The sequence below is a fragment of the Pimephales promelas genome, chromosome 13 (assembly GCF_988280905.1).
Source record: "Pimephales promelas chromosome 13, fPimPro1.hap1.1, whole genome shotgun sequence".
NCBI classification, from domain to species: Eukaryota; Metazoa; Chordata; class Actinopteri; order Cypriniformes; family Leuciscidae; genus Pimephales; species Pimephales promelas.
In genome coordinates, this window is record NC_142781.1 from 2,354,404 (window position 1) to 2,375,389 (window position 20,986).

Here is a 20,986-nt window from a genome sequence, read left to right on the forward strand (position 1 = left end):
ACATACATGGATAATAAAATGATGCATGGAAAAGAAACTGTCGAAAGTCTCAGTGAGTTTAATTCATACATTTAACGTTATAGTTTGAGTGTTGTAATTTTATGATGCACGTTTAGCACTGCTGCAGTTCATTTGACAATTTCCCCTGCATTACGTTGACTATTAAGGACAAGAAAATGGATTATTTGTCAAATTCGAATGACGTTTTTATAATTTGTGCCAGTATGAGTGAGTTTAATTTGTTGATTGATCGATCCTTGATCTGTTCTAGTAAATGATTTAATCCACTGAAGACTGCTGTGGTTATATAAAAACACTCTCCCAACAGCATACGGTTTCTTTTTAGCCTTAAAAGTCATTTATTCCCAGTCAAATTAAAATTATATACAGTAGTTGTATACATCACTTGTGATGGGCTTTTGCATAGATATGGCCAGACGTGCAATCTACCAATAACATCAGAGCGACAGCACTACGAACGCCCACAAGCGACATCACAGTACAGAGACTAGCGACACACAGCGACAAAATCGCTGGCGGTTAACACAACTAAAAAGAGGTTTAAAGGAGTAGTTCACTTTTTAAAAAAAAAACTTTTGCTGACAATTTCCTCACCCCGATGACATCCGAGATGTCCATGTCTTTCTTTCTTCAGTCGAAAAGAAATTAAGGTTTTTGATGAAAACATTCCAGGATTTTCTCCATATAATGGACTTCAATGGGGACCAAACGGTTCAAGGTCCAAATGACAGTTTCAGTGCAAACTGTTCAAAGAGCTTTAAACGACTCCAGACGAATGAATAAGGGTCTTATCAAGCGAAACGATCGCTCATTTAAAAATTGACTCGAAAAAAGATTCGTTCATTTTGATGAACGAGTTCGAACAGGAGAGTCACGAACGCGCATCACAGAACAGAGCAAGGCGAGCATTTGAGCTTATAAAACTTAAACTTTGTTTTTTTTGTTTTTTAATTGAGCGATCGTTTCGCTTGCGTTTCGCATTCCAATCCTGGAATGTTTTCATCAAAAACCTAATTTCTTTTCGACTGAAGAAAGAAAGACATGAACATCTTGGATGACACGGGGGTGAGTAAATTATCAGCAAAAGTGAACCACTCCTTTAAAGGGTAACTAAACCCCTGGTCAGAGCCTGACTCCACCCACTGGCAATATTTGAAAATTCTGAAAAAGTGGGCAGACCCCCTAGTGGAGATAGAGGGGATAGATGCTAAAACACTCTATCCTGATCGTTTTCAATACTCACAATCCCAATTCCTGACTCCCTACAGTGGTTTTGACGACACAAGATGGTTTTTATATTGCCAAGGGCGTAGCTCGCGTGGTGAGCTGAAAGCTCCGTACGTCACGAAGCACCGCTAAAATCCAATAGGAAAATTCAACTGCAGAAAGTTGAAAATTCAACACTTTATAAACAAATGTCAAAAAAGTTACTCGAATCAATGACTGGTATTAATAAAGATCCATTCTTACAGATCATTAACTAAAAAAAAGTTGGTTAAGTGTTTAGTTACTCTTTAAGTCTACTTTAAAGTCTGTGTACAAAATTCTAGATTAAAATCAAAATAAATTTTACAGATTCTGTGATCTCCAGGTTGTGGAGGATGAATTTCATTTCGTTTTTGTTTTGGTTTTTTTACAGTGATTTAAGGATCTTTCTTTTTTTGGGGGGAAAAAAAACATTGAAATATTTTGGAAATATGAAGGAGAGATTTTGTGCTGGATGTTTGAAAATGATGTTTTGGCAAAATGTATAGAAAATGCCTAGTATCTGCGGCAAATAATGTCGTATCCCATATGAAAACCCATCTCTATTTGTGTGTGTACTTATTTATAGTGGTTTAGTTGTGCTATGTTGGGTTGTGTGTTACGTCACGTGGCTATTTGCTACAAGTTTGACACTTACAAATAAACAAATCAAAAAGAAAATACAGTATTGCCATCGTATTAGTTTGCAGCTGTAACATGAAAACACAATCCATATAAACAAAACCCTTTCCTGGCGCTTCACTAGACGCCCGACTAACAGGAGCTAACGTTCTGGAGGGGTCCACTTCCAACGTTCCTCCAGAAATATCCTCAAAATGTTAGCACAAAAACATTTATACATCTTTCATGGAATGTTTTTTCCCAAAAAATATTTTTTTGGTTTCGTTTAACATTAACATAACAAGACGTTCAGAGGACATTCAAAAGCAACATTTCCACAATGTCTGCAAAATGATAAAAATGTACCCTTTACTTTCGCAAAACCAAGAAAAAAAGCTTTTAAAACATCTTAATAACTAAACATTTAGAATTTCATCACTTAACAGGAATGTTAGCAAAATCCTGTGTGTGTGTGTGTGTGTGTGTGTGGTCTCACCTCTTTGAAGAGTTTGCTGGGGGCAGCGATGGCTCTCTCCTGCTCCAGGTACGAGGCCCAGCACCACGCCTTCTTCTTGCCTCCATACGGGACCGCTGCATCATGGGAAACAACCACAGGTGTCATGGAGATCATGTGACTGGAGGAGCGCGTGCATGTGTGTGTGTGTGTGTGTGTCTCACTGTATCTGAGCAGAGCTGCGTCTCCTCTGCGTTTCCGTCGGCCTCGCGTAGCCCCGCGTGCCGGTCGCCGGCTTTCTTTCTCTTCCTGTTACACACACCAAAACAGGAATCTGGGCTCAGATCTGCTTGCTCATCAGCAGGGCGGATAGAAGAAGCATACGAGAGTGAAAGAGACGCTCCATACTCTGAATTATTGATTATTATCTGATAATTATCCTTGTTTGCGTCCCTTTATACCGGATGCGTTCCGGATGTTTGTTTAACTTTTTGATTCAGTTTTATATGTTCTGTTGGTTGTATTTTATCCCAGCTTTTATGTAGTGTTAAAAAACTGAAACAGGAAGTGCTTCTGGACCAGTGTTGTTTACATCTTGCAAAATGGTTATTATTTTTCTTTTTTTCAAGACAAGTCTTGATATCACATGCATTATCTTTAGCTTCACCAGCAAATATATCTTAAGATTTTATTTTTTCTGGGAAAAATTTGTTTGTTTTTCTGGTTATTCTGAAGAAAATTATTTCGTTTTGTTCTTTATGTGAAACCAGAAAAAAAAATTTCATGATTAAATATGAAATCGGCCTAATACTGATTGCACACAGTGTCGTGTATGGGTACCACAATGTGGTAACATTATGATAACTTGTTTATATAACTTTGTAGATTTTTTTTTGTACATACTAAATCAAAGTTTTTTGAGGCTGCAAGTGCAAAATAAAGACATTTTATGTTAGGGACTGTTAAAGGTACAATATGTAGTTCTCCACCACTAGAGGTTGTAGTTTTTCATATTAATAAAAGCTGGATGGCATGCGATTAATTTTAAAACATTGTTTGCTGGAGGAAAAATAGTGCCGCATCTGATAATGTTATGTTAGCCACTTTTCCTCTGAGGCACAATTGGCGGAAATCAAGCAATTTAAACAATAAGACTAACAGTGTTGAGATATATAACAGCGATTAATGATAAATGTATCCATTAGGGCTGGGTAATAAATAATGATTTCTCGATATTAATCGATTCTCATTTTTCCGAACCGATATCGATTCTTAAATCTCAAGAATCGATTAGTCGTCCTGTTTCATTTGAATGAATGGATCATTGTATCGCGGCTGCGCGCATCCAAAACATCGCAATAATCTTTGTCCTGTGTTACTATTGATATGAAACAAAGTCTCAATTTTCAAATTACGTCCATTTTCTTTATAAAGTCAGAAACATAAATAAGGTTTTGTCGCTGTGGTGTGAGATCGCTCTGGAGAAGCAGCAGCGCTGATCTCTCTTCCGGCTTAATAATACCAGTCACAGCGCCAAATAAACATGAATGAGCATCTGAAAGTGTGTTAAAGATAGAGTACAACTTATCCAAATCCGTATCATGTCACATTGATTCGTTTAATCAGCGTTTCAACCGTGGAAAGACGTCAGTTAAACAGCTTGTAATCAATGTATCGTCATATTTACCTCAGAAAACCCACATAAACTCGTTAGTCAGCTAGAAAAAATAACATTTTGCTAAATATATACACCATATTATATATGCATTATAATCTTAATGTTCTTCAATATTTAATGCATATTTGAATAAATCTGGCAAGTTTTTACGACAGCCACCATTTAAATGTTTATATTTCATATAATCTTCTTATCATAAAAATAAATAAAAGTGTAATTTAAGTGTTTGTATAGCTACAAAACAGTTCATTATTACCTTCATATTAGGCTAATGAAGCCTATAGGCTACAACTAGTCTCCCATAGTTTACAACATTAGTTAAGAGATTTGATTCCCTTGAGAAAAATTGCCATTTATTGTAGCTGATATCCAAAATAAACCAATATTGAATCGAATCGTAAACGAAATTGAATCGAATTGCAAGCTTGTGAATCGAAATCGAATTGAATTGTGAAATTTGTCTCAATACCCAGCCCTGGTAATTAGCCCTTGGCTAATAAAACATACAATATATTAAAGCGTCTTTAGTGTTTTCATGGTTTCTGCAAAACATGACCAGAAATCGAGGATAACACTTGTTTCTCTCTGGGATAACGTAAGTACACAAGGCAACAAAATATATAACACTGTTCTAGTGGTTATGGGGGAATTTTAATCCAAAAATCGTATGTTTAAAGGAGCTGTATGTAAGATTGTGGCCAAAACTGGTACTGCAATCACTTTCAAATTACCGTAGAGCGGTGTATCCCCTCCCCCCGACTCGAGGTTGCCAGATATGCTGCAGGATCCAACATTTTTTTACCCCACATGTTTATATCTGCCGCTGTGGTAACTAGAGCAGAGCTGGCAACCCCGGATGCTGCAACACTACTGACTCCGTGATTGGTCGATCGGTGGAGGGCGGAGCATCAGAACAAAACACAACATGACAGTCGAGGGCTGCAACTTCACTTTTTAAAAGGCAATATCCTGGCCGGACTGCTGTTGTTAGTGATATAAGTATTTGAAATGAACATGATTTCTTAATGTCTAGTGACATATCAGGGCCATTTTATGATTATTTGAAATAAATGTCCTACATACAGCTCCTTTAAACGTCAACGCAGTGGCCTCTCTCTCTCTATACCCGCCCGCCACCGCTCTGTGAAGGATATAAGAGTGGATGAACAGAACGGTAACGGCGGGGGAACTGACGTAGTCGTCGTCGTCGTCCTCGGGGACCTCGATGGAGCTGTCCACGTCCTCAGCGCTTCTCTCCGTCAGCCGCGGCCTCTTCCTCACACACACCTCTCCGTTCGTCCCGGACCCCTCTTTCTTCAGCGCTCTGCGATAGATGTAGATATAGATGATATAGATTCTTTTTCGCCTTTGTCTTTTGGCTTGCTTAGTTGGGGATATTTAATTTAATATTCAACAAATACATGATAACTTTTTTACAACTGAAATGAAACATCACTGAACTTACTTAAGCTGGACTGTGACGCTATTTTCTTCAGGTAACAAACTTTGTTGCATTATTCTCCTGTTATCTCTGTAAAGCTGCTTTGAAACGATCTGTATTGTAAAAAGCACTATAGAAATAAAGCTGACTTGACTGAGCTACTTTAGTTTGAGTAACACAATAATATCTGAACAGAGAAATGCCCTGTAGAGGTATAAGAAAATAATGTTCATGTCAATAATTACCCATCTAATAACCTTCATCTTGTGTTTGTTATGCTGTATGTGTGTGTGTATGCGTGTACCCAGCTAGCAGGGAACGTTCTCTAACCTTGGCTAACCTTCCCTATTTGGTTAATGTTTTAAAGAAATGTTCAAAGAGTGTTTTAAGGATGTTTTCTCATTTCAAATTATGTTTCTATGTAAACTAAGATATAACGTTTTAACTGTGACATTTTAACATTACAATGTTCCATAATAACAAAGGAGCAACATTATCAAATCAACGCAAAATGTTTTGAGGATATCATTGAGGCCTGAGATGAAGGAATGCATTTTATAAAACGTTCTTGTATTGTGACGTGTTAAAGCAAGAATGTTATCACAGCAAAAACTCAGTGTTAAACAGTTAAATTAACTCTCCTGGGAGTTTTTTTGACTCCACAATTAAAGTGTTCAAAGTGTTTATTTGACTCCACAATTAAAGTGTTCAAATGTGTGATGATTGACCATTATTGAAGACACCTGGTGTTAACAAGCAGAATCACTAATGGAGAAAATCAAATTTTAAGTCACCATTATGGTGATCAGTGTTTGCTTTAGTTTAGTTATTAATTTTAGATTTTGTTTGGCTGTTATAATTGAGTTGTAACTGCCACAAACTAAACAAAGAGAATGGTGTTCAGGTGTTGATGGTTATGTTTAGCCGTAATCATCATTTGACTTGAATCACTAAACATCATTTAAGTTTAGCAGATGCTTTTAACCAAAAGTGACTAACAACAGAGGACTACAATTTGGATAATTAGGTTCACCTTGTTGATTACAACAGCCTGGTGATTCTACACCATACAATTTCTGTTCAAACGATTTAGATTTGTTTATTAAGTCACACAGACTTTCAGCCTTTCAGAGATTCAGCCTTTTCAGAGATTCAGCCTGTGAATCTCAACAATGGTGATGATAATAAACCATGTTGCAGTGCATTCTGGCTGCCACCAATCAAAACTCATTCATGGCTCCCATCATGCATTGCAGTATGAATAAATTATGATCTAAACTGTCGTTTTCAAAATTAAATATTTCATTTGTCACCATTGTTGAGATACATACACTCATGCTTGATGTCTGTTTGTCCCTACACAATTTTTTTTAAGAAATCTTTTGGAATATATTGAAAATTCTGGCTCTTATGCTGTAGATTTCGGATGTTTTTATGTTGTAGATTTCAGTTTTTGCTGTGTTCCTTTTAGGAAAACATTCTGGGAAACAAAATAAAACTACATTATTAGAACTTCGTGGTAATGTTCCCGGAACGCTTTTAGAACAAAACATTTCTAGCATAGCCAAAAACTGTTCTGTGTCAGCAATCATAGTCAGTCTGCATGTTTGAAGAAGGAAATCTCACCTCTATCCATAGCCTATTTATCTATATATTCATGTGGTTGTGAATCGTGACTATTGGCGGTGTGTGTGTGTGTTTGAGAGAGAGAGAGAGAGTGCTGTGGTATAGTGTTCATCTTCATTACACATGTGGCGTTATATCACACAGAATTGTCTCATTCAATAAGTTAGTGTTCATTCTCAGGTTAAGCATGTGAGAGACCGGAAAACCCCGACACAGCATCCTGTGGCCTCTTTCTTAAAGCACTATAAACGTGTTAGGGTTTTTGCCAACGGTTGCACGCACCAGCCCCACCGCAAGTGTGAAGAATATCTATGTTTAGTAACATATTTTTTGTGTCAGAAATTGTATGCTAACATTTTACAGTAAATATTTTCTTTGTAATGTAACTCTTTCGCACTTGATACAGCAGTTTTGGTGCAACATTCCTGATTTGTGTATCATATCCAATCCATTTTAGATGAGTCATTCGTGGCTCTATATCAATATGCAATACATCAACACATCAGAAACACAAGCAGATGTTGAGCAATACTGTACACTCCCAGTAAAGTACACTGGATTGTGGTAGTCTTAGCACTAAATTACCCTTTAATTTCATTAAATACTTAAATGCCGTTAATTTCATTCTGTGCATTGCCTGATTTGCATGAATTTTTCCCAATTTCTTCAGTAAATTCAGCACTAAAACTGAACATTATCACTGAGCAAAATCTCTCCTTAATTCAAGTATGAATTCTTCCCTAAGTCTTCCCTAAGAATAACTGCAACCTATTATATCTTAATAACAATTGGGAAACAAACATATGTTTGGTGTAATTCACCAAACATAAAACAACAGTGAATCGTCAAACCCTTCAATGAGGCTTCAATTTTAGAGTTGCTGAATTTCCCTGACATTTCTAGACGTCTCATGACTGTGGAAACCTTGTGTGTCCAAACAATGCAATGCACTCAAGCTGACCTTCCTTTCATGAATAAATATTACGGAAACCATATTGCCTGTAATTTCCTTCTTGACTTGTTTGATCAGAGAGAGAAAAGTCAGGTTGATTTTACACAACAGTAGACTAAAACATTAAATCTTTTATATAACATTTTATAAGGTCATGTGACTATGATTCAGCATGCTACTGTTTGAAATATTTACAATACTGCATATCGTTTCACGTTGTTTTTATTAGGGATACACCGACCGATATAAACATTTTGGCCGATACAATTACCGATAATTCTTTATATTTGAAAGCCGATAACGGGTTTATTGGCTGATAAATCTAAATATATATATATATTTCTTTATATAAATATTTATATTTCAGGCCTATATATAAATAAATAAATATATAAATATAAATTTATATAAATATAAATATTTCGTGCCTTTTAAAAATACAGAAACAACCGGATGCGGGTTCATGCCATCTCTGCGCCAAAAATCAACCAAAACACAATGAATAATTGACACACAGACTAAGAAATACAGACAATCTATCTATAGAAACCTTTAAGTGTCTACATTGTATTATTTAAGGTTAAATGCATTATATAAGTCACTTTGGAATAAATATCATGTTTTCAGATGATAAAGAAATCATGAATTGTAGTCTGGCAAAAAAACAGAAGGCTGTTATAAATTATTTCACGGACCCCCTGGCTATAGTTCACGGACCTCACGGACCCCCACTGGCCACTAAAGTGCCATCTAATGTGGCACGGCCTCCGGATCTGCAGGGACAGGCAGGAGAGTCGGCCTACTAGCCAGTGTTTGATTTGTCCCTGGCCGCAGTCGCAGATTTGTAATGGAAGCAGGTCATGTTAGAAAAATGTACAGTTTTCCAGCCTGAGCTGCTGGGCGAAATTCGAGATGCTGCAGAAAACGTAAGGAGAAAGGTGGATGTGAAAAAGTAAAAGAAAAGAGGGCCAAGTCTCTGGAGACTGATGCATGTAAAAAGCTCACAGAGTTGAATAATATCTGTTAGGTTAATGAAACATTAAACGCGTTAGAAATGTATCGCGTTGTATATGAGAGGTTGTAGTGAGCTCACTTTTTCTGCTAGGATGAAGACTATGGCGTTGAATTAAACGGGAAAATATCAGGCATGCATTGCGACCACTCTAAACGTGCGGGCTAAATAACTCAACAATTTTTAGTTTAACCTACTTTCTTCCATCACAGCGCAGTTTTTCCTTGTCTTTCATATTTGTGTTTACTATTGTGGAACTGGCAAAGACGCGGTGGTTGTTTGTGAAAGCTTCACAGACTAAACCATTTTCCTCATTTTCACAGCCTAAATATGAATCAAAAGTGTAATTTGACATTGACAAAATATTGAATAGGTTATTTAACAGAAAGCTACACATATCACCAATAAAAGCTAAAAACCTATCTTTAAAATTATTTGTTTATTCGGGTTGAAGATAGTCGCAGTACAAAAGATGACAGGGAGAGGGCAGGGAAGTGCCAGGATGTCCCACAACACAATATTTCAACTGGCCAAAGTCAGATTACTTGCTTCGTGTAGTTCCTAAACACAAGGTCAGTTTCCGCAAATTAGACAGAAAGCTATTTTTATGAGACTTATCAACTGCACTTTTAAATTTGCTTACATTATATTTGAATAGTTATAATTTATAGTATATAGCAACTATATTTTTTATAATTACAAGTTTGTGTATTTTGGAGTTTCGATAGCCAGTTACGTTTGATTGTTTGTATTTTAGATGTAATGGCATTGCACTTTTTTTTTATTTGAAGTAGTGTAACTTGTTACGCGTTACTTCTTAAGAAAAGTAATCCGTTACTTTACTTAGTTACCCCATATGGAAAGTAACTTTTTACGTTACTCGTTCCTTTTATGTTGTTTTGCTTACTTTGGGCAGAATCCAATATCTGTTCTTAAATGTGTAGGCCTACATTAAGTTCTACGATGTAGAATGCATATATCAAAATTTTGAATATTTATGAAGAAATGCCCGTTAATGGATAGGCATATGCATGGGCAGCGTTAGGGAGGGGATGGAAAAAAAACCCTCAAGAAAGACCAAAGCTCCCCGTTAGCACCCCCAAAAATCACTTCTGGAAGCAATTATATTCAGGCTGTATTCTATCCTGATCCGCATGGTGAAGAAAAAAAATGAAAACTTATCTTGTTATTTCGACATAATAAGGCGACGTTCTAATCTGCATTAAGCCAAATTATGCGTTTTATAATGGTTTTCTATGGGAGGAAAATGCTTAAAGGTGCAAAATGCAAGTCTCTGAGTTTTTGCAGAAATACGCCCCCTCTGGCGACAAGCGAAACTGCAACCAGGAGCATCAGCCGCAATTACACACAATTAAATTACACACTTATGTGTGTGTGAGTAGAAAACTTCGGTTTTTGTTGTCCATGTTGAACTGTTTTATGTGCTTACTGTATCCACTTATGATTGAATTATTATGGAAAAACGTTCATGAACAATATAAGTTATTACTTTGTATAGGACCCGTTTGAGCCCTAGAGCCGACCGGAGATCTCTCCATTTGTTGAAAGCTTCCCGAATTAAATGAATGTGCAGCAATTTGTACAAATAGAGAGTCTAGGCCTACTGTGTGTTGTAGCCATTAAATAAACACTATTTGTTCAAATATTATAGTATTATTTTTTCCATCTACGTTGATTATGAAAAGTGAACAGCGCGAGTAAGATGGATGCGGGAGACATTGAGTGGGTCAGACATGATTTTGACCACTACATTAAGTTTTGTTTAGAATAAAGCCTTTCTTTAAAGTGAATTTCGTTTTGTATAAATGGTATCTTAATTTTAATCATTTTTTATCAACCAGTTGTCTGGATTTAATAAATAAGAAGCAAATATAGCAGACAATATAATCATGACATGGAGGCGTGAACTGGAGCGCAACTCATCATAAATGAACCGAAACTTAGCGTATGCGAAATATATCTATATGTAGAAAGCTTGAAATGTCTTTAAGCGAAACAATTCAAAACGAGAAGAAATAGGCTACTCTCTGATTATGTAATCCATTATGTGCATTTCTCTCTGTAGGCGTTCATTCCAGAGATGGCGATCACTGTCAAATCTGTCCCTGGGTAAAGTAATGGGAACTACGTAACGAATTTTCAGTAGTAACGCGTCGCACTACTTTTTACCCGAAAAAGTAGTTACGTTAAGGTAACGCGTTACACACAACACCGGTTTTGTGAGATACTTGTCTGATAGGCGACAGTATTGTGGCATGGTATCAGGACATCCTGGCCAGTGTCTGTCATGCACGGCTAGGGGCGAATGGCCGGATGATGGGCCTATGTGGGAGAAAGTCCAGTCGTAACCCAAGACGTTTATCACGCTGTCACTTTAAAAGCTTGAGCTCTTTAAAGCAGGAAGGATTCTGATTGGCTGTCAATGTTTTTATCGTTTACACTCATTCTGAAAGTAATTAAAACAATATCATTCCTCTGCATTTCTTTAATATTTATACTGATTTCAAGAAGTTATAGTTATTGCCCGTGGAGTGATGAGTCTGATTCGCAGTAATCGTGAGGCTTGACTTACTCTTGCTGGTCCTGCTGCAGACAGCGCTCGCTGCAGTGAAGTCCATCAGACAGGAAGTCCACCACAGAGCCCTTCCTGTTACAGCGCACACACACCAGGCCCCGCTGGGCCCACGACGCCTCCTCCTGCGAGACCGGCCGCGAGGACAGAGCTGAGGGAGGTCAGGACACCAGAGAAACTTTACAATCCTCACAGATTAAACATCATTCATCATTCAGACTCTGACCGATGCGGTCTCAAACAAACCAGGGCTCTCTTCAGATGAAAGTCTACGGAGAATCGGTGTGTTTGGATAGATTTGAAAACAAAGATAAATCAATCTTGAATCAATTCCCAAACTTAGGGATGCGCCGATATGAAAATTTTGGCCGATACCGATAATTCTTTATATTTGAAAGCCGATAACCGATATATCGGCCGATAAATTTAAATACAATTTTTTTTTTCATTTTTGAGAGCCTGATTACAAAAACAAAAGTCTCCCTATTAAAGACATGTCCCAAGAACACGATTATAATGACGTTAATTTGTAGCCGATATGATAGGTTTGCGCTGCACATGAACTGTATTTTCCTTTTTTGAAGAGATTTCAATCATATTACAAGCAATTTACACCCATCATGTTGAACAGTGAACATCTGAAGTGTCTCAGCTGAAGGAAATAATCAATTATTCATCGGCTTTAATATATCAGCCAAATTTTATTATTGGGCCGATAGCGATAACCGATAATTCTTTATATTTGAAAGTCGATAACCGATATATCGGCCAATAAATTTAAATACAAGGTTTTTTTTATATAATTTTTGAGAGCCTGATTACAAAAACAAAAGTCTCCCTATTAAAGACATATCCCAAGCGCACGATTATAATGATGTTAATTTTATGTAGCCGATATGACAGGTTTGCGCTGCACATGTTTTTTGAAGAGATTTCAATCATATTACAAGCAATTTACGCCCATCATGTTGAACAGTGAACATCTGAAGTGTCTCAGCTGAAGGAAATAATCAATTATTCATCGGCTTTAATATATCAGGCAAATTTTATTATTGGGCCGATAGCGATAACCGATAATTCTTTATATTTGAAAGCCGATAACCGATATATCGGCCAATAAATTTAAATACAAGTTTTTTTTTATATAATTTTTGAGAGCCTGATTACAAAAACAAAAGTTTCACTATTAAATACATATCCCAAACGCACGATTATAATGATAGTAATTTTATGTAGCCGATATAACAGGTTTGCGCTTCACATGTTGCACCGAACAGTATTTTCCTTTTTTGAAGAGATTTCAATCATATTTCAAGCAATTTACACCCATTATGTTGAACAGAGAACATCTGAAGAGTCTCAGCTGAAGGAAATAATCAATTATTCATCGGCTTTAATATATCAGCCAAATTTTATTATTGGGCCGATAGCGATAACCGATAATTCATTATATTTGAAAGCCGATAACCGATATATCGGCCAATAAATTTAAATACAATGTTTTTTTTATATAATTTTTGAGAGCCTGATTACAAAAACAAAAGTTTCACTATTAAAGACATATCCCAAGCGCACGATTATAATGATAGTAGTTTTATGTAGCCGATATAACAGGTTTGCGCTTCACATGTTGCACCGAACAGTATTTTCCTTTTTTGAAGAGATTTCAATCATATTTCAAGCAATTTACGCCCATCATGTTGAACAGAGAACATCTGAAGAGTCTCAGCTGAAGGAAATAATCAATTATTCATCGGCTTTAATATATCAGCCAAATTTTATTATTGGGCCGATAGCGATAACCGATAATTCCTTATATTTGAAAGCCGATAACCGATATATCGGCCAATAAATTTAAATACAAGTTTTTTTTTATATAATTTTTGAGAGCCTGATTACAAAAACAAAAGTTTCACTATTAAAGACATATCCCAAGAGCACGATTATAATGATGTTAATTTTATGTAGCCGATATGACAGGTTTGCGCTGCACATGTTTTTTGAAGAGATTTCAATCATATTACAAGCAATTTACGCCCATCATGTTGAACAGTGAACATCTGAAGTGTCTCAGCTGAAGGAAATAATCAATTATTCATCGGCTTTAATATATCAGCCAAATTTTATTATTGGGCCGATAGCGATAACCGATAATTCTTTATATTTGAAAGTCGATAACCGATATATCGGCCAATAAATTTAAATACAAGGTTTTTTTATATATAATTTTTGAGAGCCTGATTACAAAAACAAAAGTCTCCCTATTAAAGACATATCCCAAGCGCACGATTATAATGATGTTAATTTTATGTAGCCGATATGACAGGTTTGCGCTGCACATGTTTTTTGAAGAGATTTCAATCATATTACAAGCAATTTACGCCCATCATGTTGAACAGTGAACATCTGAAGTGTCTCAGCTGAAGGAAATAATCAATTATTCATCGGCTTTAATATATCAGCCAAATTTTATTATTGGGCCGATAGCGATAACCGATAATTCTTTATATTTGAAAGCCGATAACCGATATATCGGCTAATAAATTTAAATACAAGTTTTTTTTTATATAATTTTTGAGAGCCTGATTACAAAAACAAAAGTTTCACTATTAAAGACATATCCCAAGCGCACGATTATAATAATGATGGTAATTTTATGTAGCCGATATGACAGGTTTGCGCTTCACATGTTGCACCGAACTGTATTTTCCTTTTTTGAAGAGATTTCAATCATATTTCAAGCAATTTACACCCTTTATGTTGAACAGTGAACATCTGAAGTGTCTCAGCTGAAGGAAATAATCAATTATTCATCGGCTTTAATATATCAGCCAAATTTTATTATTGGGCCGATAGCGATAACCGATAATTCTCTATATTTGAAAGCCGATAAACGATATATCGGCCAATAAATTTAAATACACTGGGTTTTTTTTATATAATTTTTGAGAGCCTGATTACAAAAACAAAAGTTTCACTATTAAAGACATATCCCAAGCACACGATTATAATGATGGTAATTTTATGTAGCCGATATAACAGGTTTGCGCTTCACATGTTGCACCGAACAGTATTTTCCTTTTTTGAAGAGATTTCAATCATATTTCAAGCAATTTACACCCATCATGTTGAACAGAGAACATCTGAAGAGTCTCAGCTGAAGGAAATAATCAATTATTCATCGGCTTTAATATATCAGCCAAATTTTATTATTGGGCCGATAACGATAACGTTAAAAATGAACGTATATCGGCCGATACCGATATGGGAGCCGATATATCCTGCATCCTTATTAGGAGCAAAGCTAAATGTTGATGTAGAAGCTATCATGCTGTTTGTTTGTATGTACATGACAGTTATTGTGAGATTCATTTAAAACAACACAGAATTAAGTATTTCTTAAAAGATTTTCTGAAATAAATCTCAGCAAACACTGAACAATTAGAAAGCTTTATCTACACAATGACTGTTTTTGATGTATAACTCTACATCTGCTCCAGTGTCGATCTAGTGTTGAGCTCAAATATATTTTCATACTTGTATATATGCTTACTACCTAAAATCAGCATACTAGCAGTATAATTGTGTGTACTATTTTCATTCCTTCCTGGGACTAAATTGTCCCACTTTTTAGTTTATACAAGTATTTTAACTGTACTTTAAGTGTAACAGCAGTAAACTTTAAGTTTTTCTTTTCTATTGCGACTATGTGAACTACACTACCAGTGAACTTACATGTATACTAAGTTTTCTTTATGTGAATTTAACATCATACTTACACATCTTGCATCTAAATGGTTTTCAAAAATATTATTCATCATCACTGAATCGACCTAAATACATTAATTTGTCTGAACAGAGGGTTAAATCAGCTCTTTGATGTAACAAAGGCATGTTAGGACATTGATAAAGTGTTAACGCTGCCATCCGAAACAAAAAAAGGGGACCACTGTTAAAAATTGGTCACAGTCCGCTTCTAAATGAACTCTGGTGCGGTTCGACCTAAATATGAACGCAACACGGACCATAACAGGATGTGATGTCACAAGATGTGACCCTAAAAAGGACAGATTGCCCAAGCATACCTGTTTTTGCATACCGTTCCTGTTTAGGTATTAATGTTTGTTCTTGAAATAGACCTTTACCTGAGCATCCCTTCATTTATGTAATGAATTGATACGGTAACTCAAGAGTTCACTTGCCCAGAGTAAACGTGTTGAATCTGTTCACCTGCACTAACGCGATCAGCTGAAATCACTGCCAGATTCATTTAATGACATTACTGTGTAATTTAGCAATTTCTTTAAAGGGATACTCCACCTAAACTATGTTATTCCCTTAACTAAGAGTTGATGCACACCTCTCTCGAGACATTTTGTTAGCAATTAGCTTAACCCAGTTCATTCATTAGGATCCAAGCAGAGAAGTGACCAAACACCTCACGTTTTCTATATTTAAATACAGTTACAAGAGTACTGTAACATAGTTTAATTGAGTAGTTCACTTTTAAAAACACTTTTGCTGATAATTTACTCACCCCCATGTCATCCAAGATGTCCATGTCTTTCTTTCCTCAGTCGAAAAGAAATTATGTTTTTGATGAAAACATTCCAGGATTTTTCTCCATATAATGGACTTCAATGGGAACCAAACGGTTCAAGGTCCAAAAGACAGTTTCAGTGCAGCTTTAAAGGGCTTTAAACGACTCCAGACGATGAATAAGGGTCTTATCAAGCGAAACGATCTCTCATTTAATAAATAAATAACACAGTTTAAGTTTTATAAGCTCAAATGCTCGCCTTGCTCTGTTCTGTGACACTTGTTCGTGACTCTTTATCAAAAAACACTTTTTATCAAAAAAAATAACATTTTTACGAGTCAATTCGTTCATTTTGTTCGTTGAATGAACCAAATGACAAGAAAAAAAGTTTAGTTCATTTTGATGAACGAGTTCACACAGGAGAGTCACACAGAACAGAGCAAGGGGAGCATTTGAGCTTATACAACTTAAACTTTGTTATTTATTTATTAAATGATCGATCGTTTCACTTGATAAGACCCTTATTCATCATCTGGAATCGTTTAAAGCACTTTGAACAGTTTGCAGTTTGTACTGAAACTGTCATTTGGACCTTGAACCGTTTGGTTCCCATTGAAGTCCATTATATGGAGAAAAATCCTGGAATGTTTTCATCAAAAACCTTAATTTCTTTTCGACTGAAGAAAGAAAGACGTGGACATCTTGGATGACATGGGGGTGAGTAAATTATCAGCAAAACGTTTTTTTAAAAGTGAACTAATCCTTTAACATGAAAAACGATGGAGTATCCCTTTAAGACAAATTAAAATCTCACAATTCATTCCAGCCCACTTGTGAACTGCATCCACTCATTTTTACCACTTTAAAAGACTAGCTCACTTCAGAATTACAAAGTCCTGTAAAAATCATTTTACTCCCCCTACATGTCTTTCTTTCTTCAGTTGAAGAGAAATAAAGGTTTTTGAGGAAAACATTCCAAGATTTTTCACCATATAATGGACTTCAATGGGGTCCAATCAGGGTACAATAAATAAATAAAAGTTAAATCAACGATGTCGGTCGATTTTGTAGTTTTTCGCCCTACGCTAAATTTCTGAACCGGAACAAGCGTGACCTTTCAACCTGATTACGCAATATGTGTCGCATCACATATCTACTGCAAGATGAGCATTTGTGATTAAAAGTGTATAAATGTTTATTTCGTTATACAATGTCCGCTGGTTTCTCAAGATAAGACTCTTATTCCTCAGCTGGATCGTGTCGAGACTGAAACTAACATCTGGACCTTCGACCCGTTGGACCCCATTGAAGTCCATTATATGGAGAACAATCCTGGACCGTTTTCCTCAAAAACCTTAATTTCTTTTCGACTGAAGAAAGATTGACATCTTGAATGACGTGGGGGCGAGTAAATTATCAGGAAATGTTAATATTGAAGTGAACTACTCCTTTAAGAGGGCGATGTAGTGTAGATCTGCGGGGTAAAGTGGCTTCGGGAAAGGGCACTGAACACCAAACGTGAGTGTATTATTGTGTGTTTACCCTCGTGTGCTGTGGGGACGCTCCATGTGGTGGTGGCGTGAGCTTTCTTGCCCCTCTCCTCCTCCATCTCGTCCGTTATGACCTCCAGGACCCCAAACTCATTTACCCGGAACTGAAACACACACAACAGAGATGCTCACACACTGCTGGATGAACACAACTAGCAAGCAATTGTGCGTTTAAAAGACGTCTAATAGCCATCCAGACGTCTAGACTAAAACAAGGTCAAGTTTGGGCCGTCAGTGAAAATTTAATAGACGTCTAATAGCCCAAGAATAGACGAATCATCAATTAGATACAAATAAATGAAACCAAACACCTTAAAATCACTGTTTGCTTTGCCTACAAGACAATATTAAACATCTCGCAAGTTATTTAGGCAAAAGCGACACGTAACCAAATTCAAGGTTATTTTGGCTAGAACTATATCGGGTCAGTAGTTAACCGAGACGGTGCGATAACGGGGCTATTGCATGCTGGGAATGCCGTTTTTAGGTTGTGTGTGTGTGTGTGTTCCCTCACCTTGAGCTCGCTGCCGGGAAGAGTTCCCACTCCGTCCTTCCAGTCCATGGCTTCGTACACATCAAACTCTGGAGCTGCGCTCGGGCCCGACGACTCCATCACACACACACACACACACGACTAACCTGAAACAGCACACACACACTTACACAATAATACACCACTGAAAATCATTCAAATGCACACTAATTCACCTCCAAGTGTGTTTTTACTCAACATCAGCTAAATGTTGATTTAGTAGCTATCATGTTGTTTACTTTAAATCAACATAAAATGTTTCTCCCCCATTAGTTTTTGGGATAAAAATGCAGCCCGGACCTATTCTTTACAAGGATTGTGGGATTCATCCGTATAGGCTACTAATGAAAAATCATTTCAAAAGGTTTTTCCAGCAAACAATTACTCTGTTGTTTTAGTCCAGAACTGGTTTACCAGCTGTCACCTCATGAATTACACTGTTTTGTGCATTTAGACAGCAAACAATGCATTTGTAAGCTCACTTTCATTTATATATCATAAAAAAATATTAGAAGAAGACTTCTTATCTGTTACTCAAAACCTTTAGCCTAAAAGTCACTCCTGAACAACCATAAACCAACACAGTTGTTTCTATAGCTTAAGTAGCAAGCTAATCTAGAAGGACACATAAACAGACTATGAACATACACACACACAGTGTGTCTGCTAACTAAAGCCAGTTTAGCAGGAGTGTGTGTGTGAGTGGCGCATGAGGCCTACGGCGTGTGTGTGTGTGTGTGTGTGAGTGTGTGTTCCGTCGGTTACCGACAGGGGTCGCTCTGCCGCGGCGCTACTGGAAACTTTCAACAATGAAATCAAAAGAAATGCTAGCAATATTGACACATATTACAACATTTTCTGTACGCATCGCGTGTTTTGATTCATTTTAACATCGTTTAGCATGCAATTCTTAAGTCAGTGTTAAATAATTATGGTATATCTGCAGGTCATATGATTTTCGCTGCCGCAGTTGGTATTTACTAGGTTGCATAAGTTCATTTTATTAAACGAATATTTAAAATACCCGTGCAGATGCTTTACTTTTTTTTAACGTGAAGTACAATACGACATGAAAATCTACGATCTACTCAGATAACAGTTGTTCATAATTATTTTTAGATTAAATTTGTAGACGACGACGATGATGATTATATAAATAAAATACATGTTATTTTTATATGAAAAACGAATTAAAATTAAATACATGAGTTTTGACCCACCAGTTTTTTTTTCTATTAAACGCGTTTGCTTCTATTCAGCTCTATTATATTAAATAGTTAACACTGAATGGGGTGAAATGATTCATCTCGACGGTGTTATTTTTCCTCAAATATCGACGAAGACGAGCAGTGATGACATATTTCAGACGGCGCAGTATCAGATATTAAAACACTTTTCTTTAATGTGTTTTAAAGGCAGTTTCTCAAAATGGCGGAACAGGAATTATATTCACTATATAATTGAAAGACACAGGCCTGGCGAATCGCGTGATTATTGCTGATCAATGACATTTAAAGTGAATGATTGAGCAGATCCACGCAGAGCTGATCGAGACATGTTTTGTTTCGCACGGTCAGTTCCTGCCATGTACAGGAGCGAATGCACTCCTGCTTTGCATTATTCTACACACACTCATAAATACACGCTTTATTCCTGCTAACAGCCACAAATACACACTTTGATTCTTTCTATCGACTGCGTCTATTTTGAGTGTCATTCATTAGCGTTATTCTTTATTTCATACTCTCTCTCTCTCTATCTCTCTCTCTCTCTCTTCCTGCTGCTCATATTATTGATGACACGTCCAGGCGTTTTCTACTTTATATCTAACTTTCATTATTATTCCGTCGCATTAAACCTCCAGCGAAAGTCTAACACGGTTTATTATACAGCATACAATGCTACACAAGCAGTTTATCCTAGCGTGCGATTGTTTTAATTTGTCTGTTTCTTACCCAAATTCTCCCACGAGTACTGAGAAATTGGCCAGGCGGACTCCAGTGCGCATGCGCACAGCCGTCGCGCTTCACACTCGCCCATCATGACAATAACGAAAGTTTTGCGCTGAAACAATTCTGACGAATCTCGACGATATCGCGCACGTTCACGGACCCTCCAGCCTCGTCTGAAACCTGTCTGTGCGGCTTTTAATGCGCGGCGACGTGCTCCGAGGGCGTAAAACATCGCCATTTCGCTGTTTGTTACTAAGAATATATTCCTGCGCGCGACCGAACCTTCCAAAATGCGCATAAACATCTCAGTAAATACAAACAATCAAACTCTCGAGTGTTGCGTGTGGTTTTTTTGAGAGGACACGGCGAAATGTAACTGTTATGCCTGTCTGCATTGCTCTCTAGTCATGAAGGTGAACATATAACTAGCTATACTTGCTGGACTACTGAACTGAACAGCAAACACTGGCTCAACTGTTGTAGCCTATAGCCTACTAAACTAAACAACAGACCAGCTCACAAGCAGTTCATTACTAGAACGTTTTCCTAACCTTCCCTTTAAGTTATGAAAACAGTATTTTGGGACACTGAGAACGTCCTGTTTTGTAAATGATTTCTGGTTATGTGGACATTCTGTGCTGTTTAAACTATATTGAACTATGTTACTAAACTGCTGTACACAACCACAACATAGCCCTTTTTTATCTGAACTAACTTAATCTAAATAGTTTAGTTTAGAACAACACAATAATGAACCACTTATACTGAA

General features: G+C 36.7%; 1 protein-coding gene across 3 annotated transcripts in view; it reads right to left on the reverse strand.

Moving 5' to 3' along the window:
• The window catches only part of l3mbtl3 (L3MBTL histone methyl-lysine binding protein 3), an 84,815-nt gene extending 64,143 nt beyond the window's left edge, over positions 1–20,672 (reverse strand). Inside the window, exons 1-7 of one of the 3 annotated variants that reach the window (XM_089118304.1) lie at positions 20,221–20,672; positions 18,248–18,372; positions 17,726–17,837; positions 11,644–11,794; positions 5,214–5,343; positions 2,566–2,650; positions 2,384–2,478 (exon numbers count right to left, since the gene is read on the reverse strand). In XM_089118304.1, coding sequence (XP_088974430.1) covers positions 2,384–2,478; positions 2,566–2,650; positions 5,214–5,343; positions 11,644–11,794; positions 17,726–17,837; positions 18,248–18,346 — 672 coding nt within the window. In that variant the 5' untranslated portion in view covers positions 18,347–18,372; positions 20,221–20,672. Of the gene's footprint in view, positions 1–2,383; positions 2,479–2,565; positions 2,651–5,213; positions 5,344–5,484; positions 5,657–11,643; positions 11,795–17,725; positions 17,838–18,247; positions 18,440–20,220 lie in introns of those variants that run through there. The other 2 variants (XM_089118302.1, XM_089118305.1) reach the window with 2 other exon arrangements.
• Between the last annotated feature and the right edge of the window lie 314 nt (positions 20,673–20,986).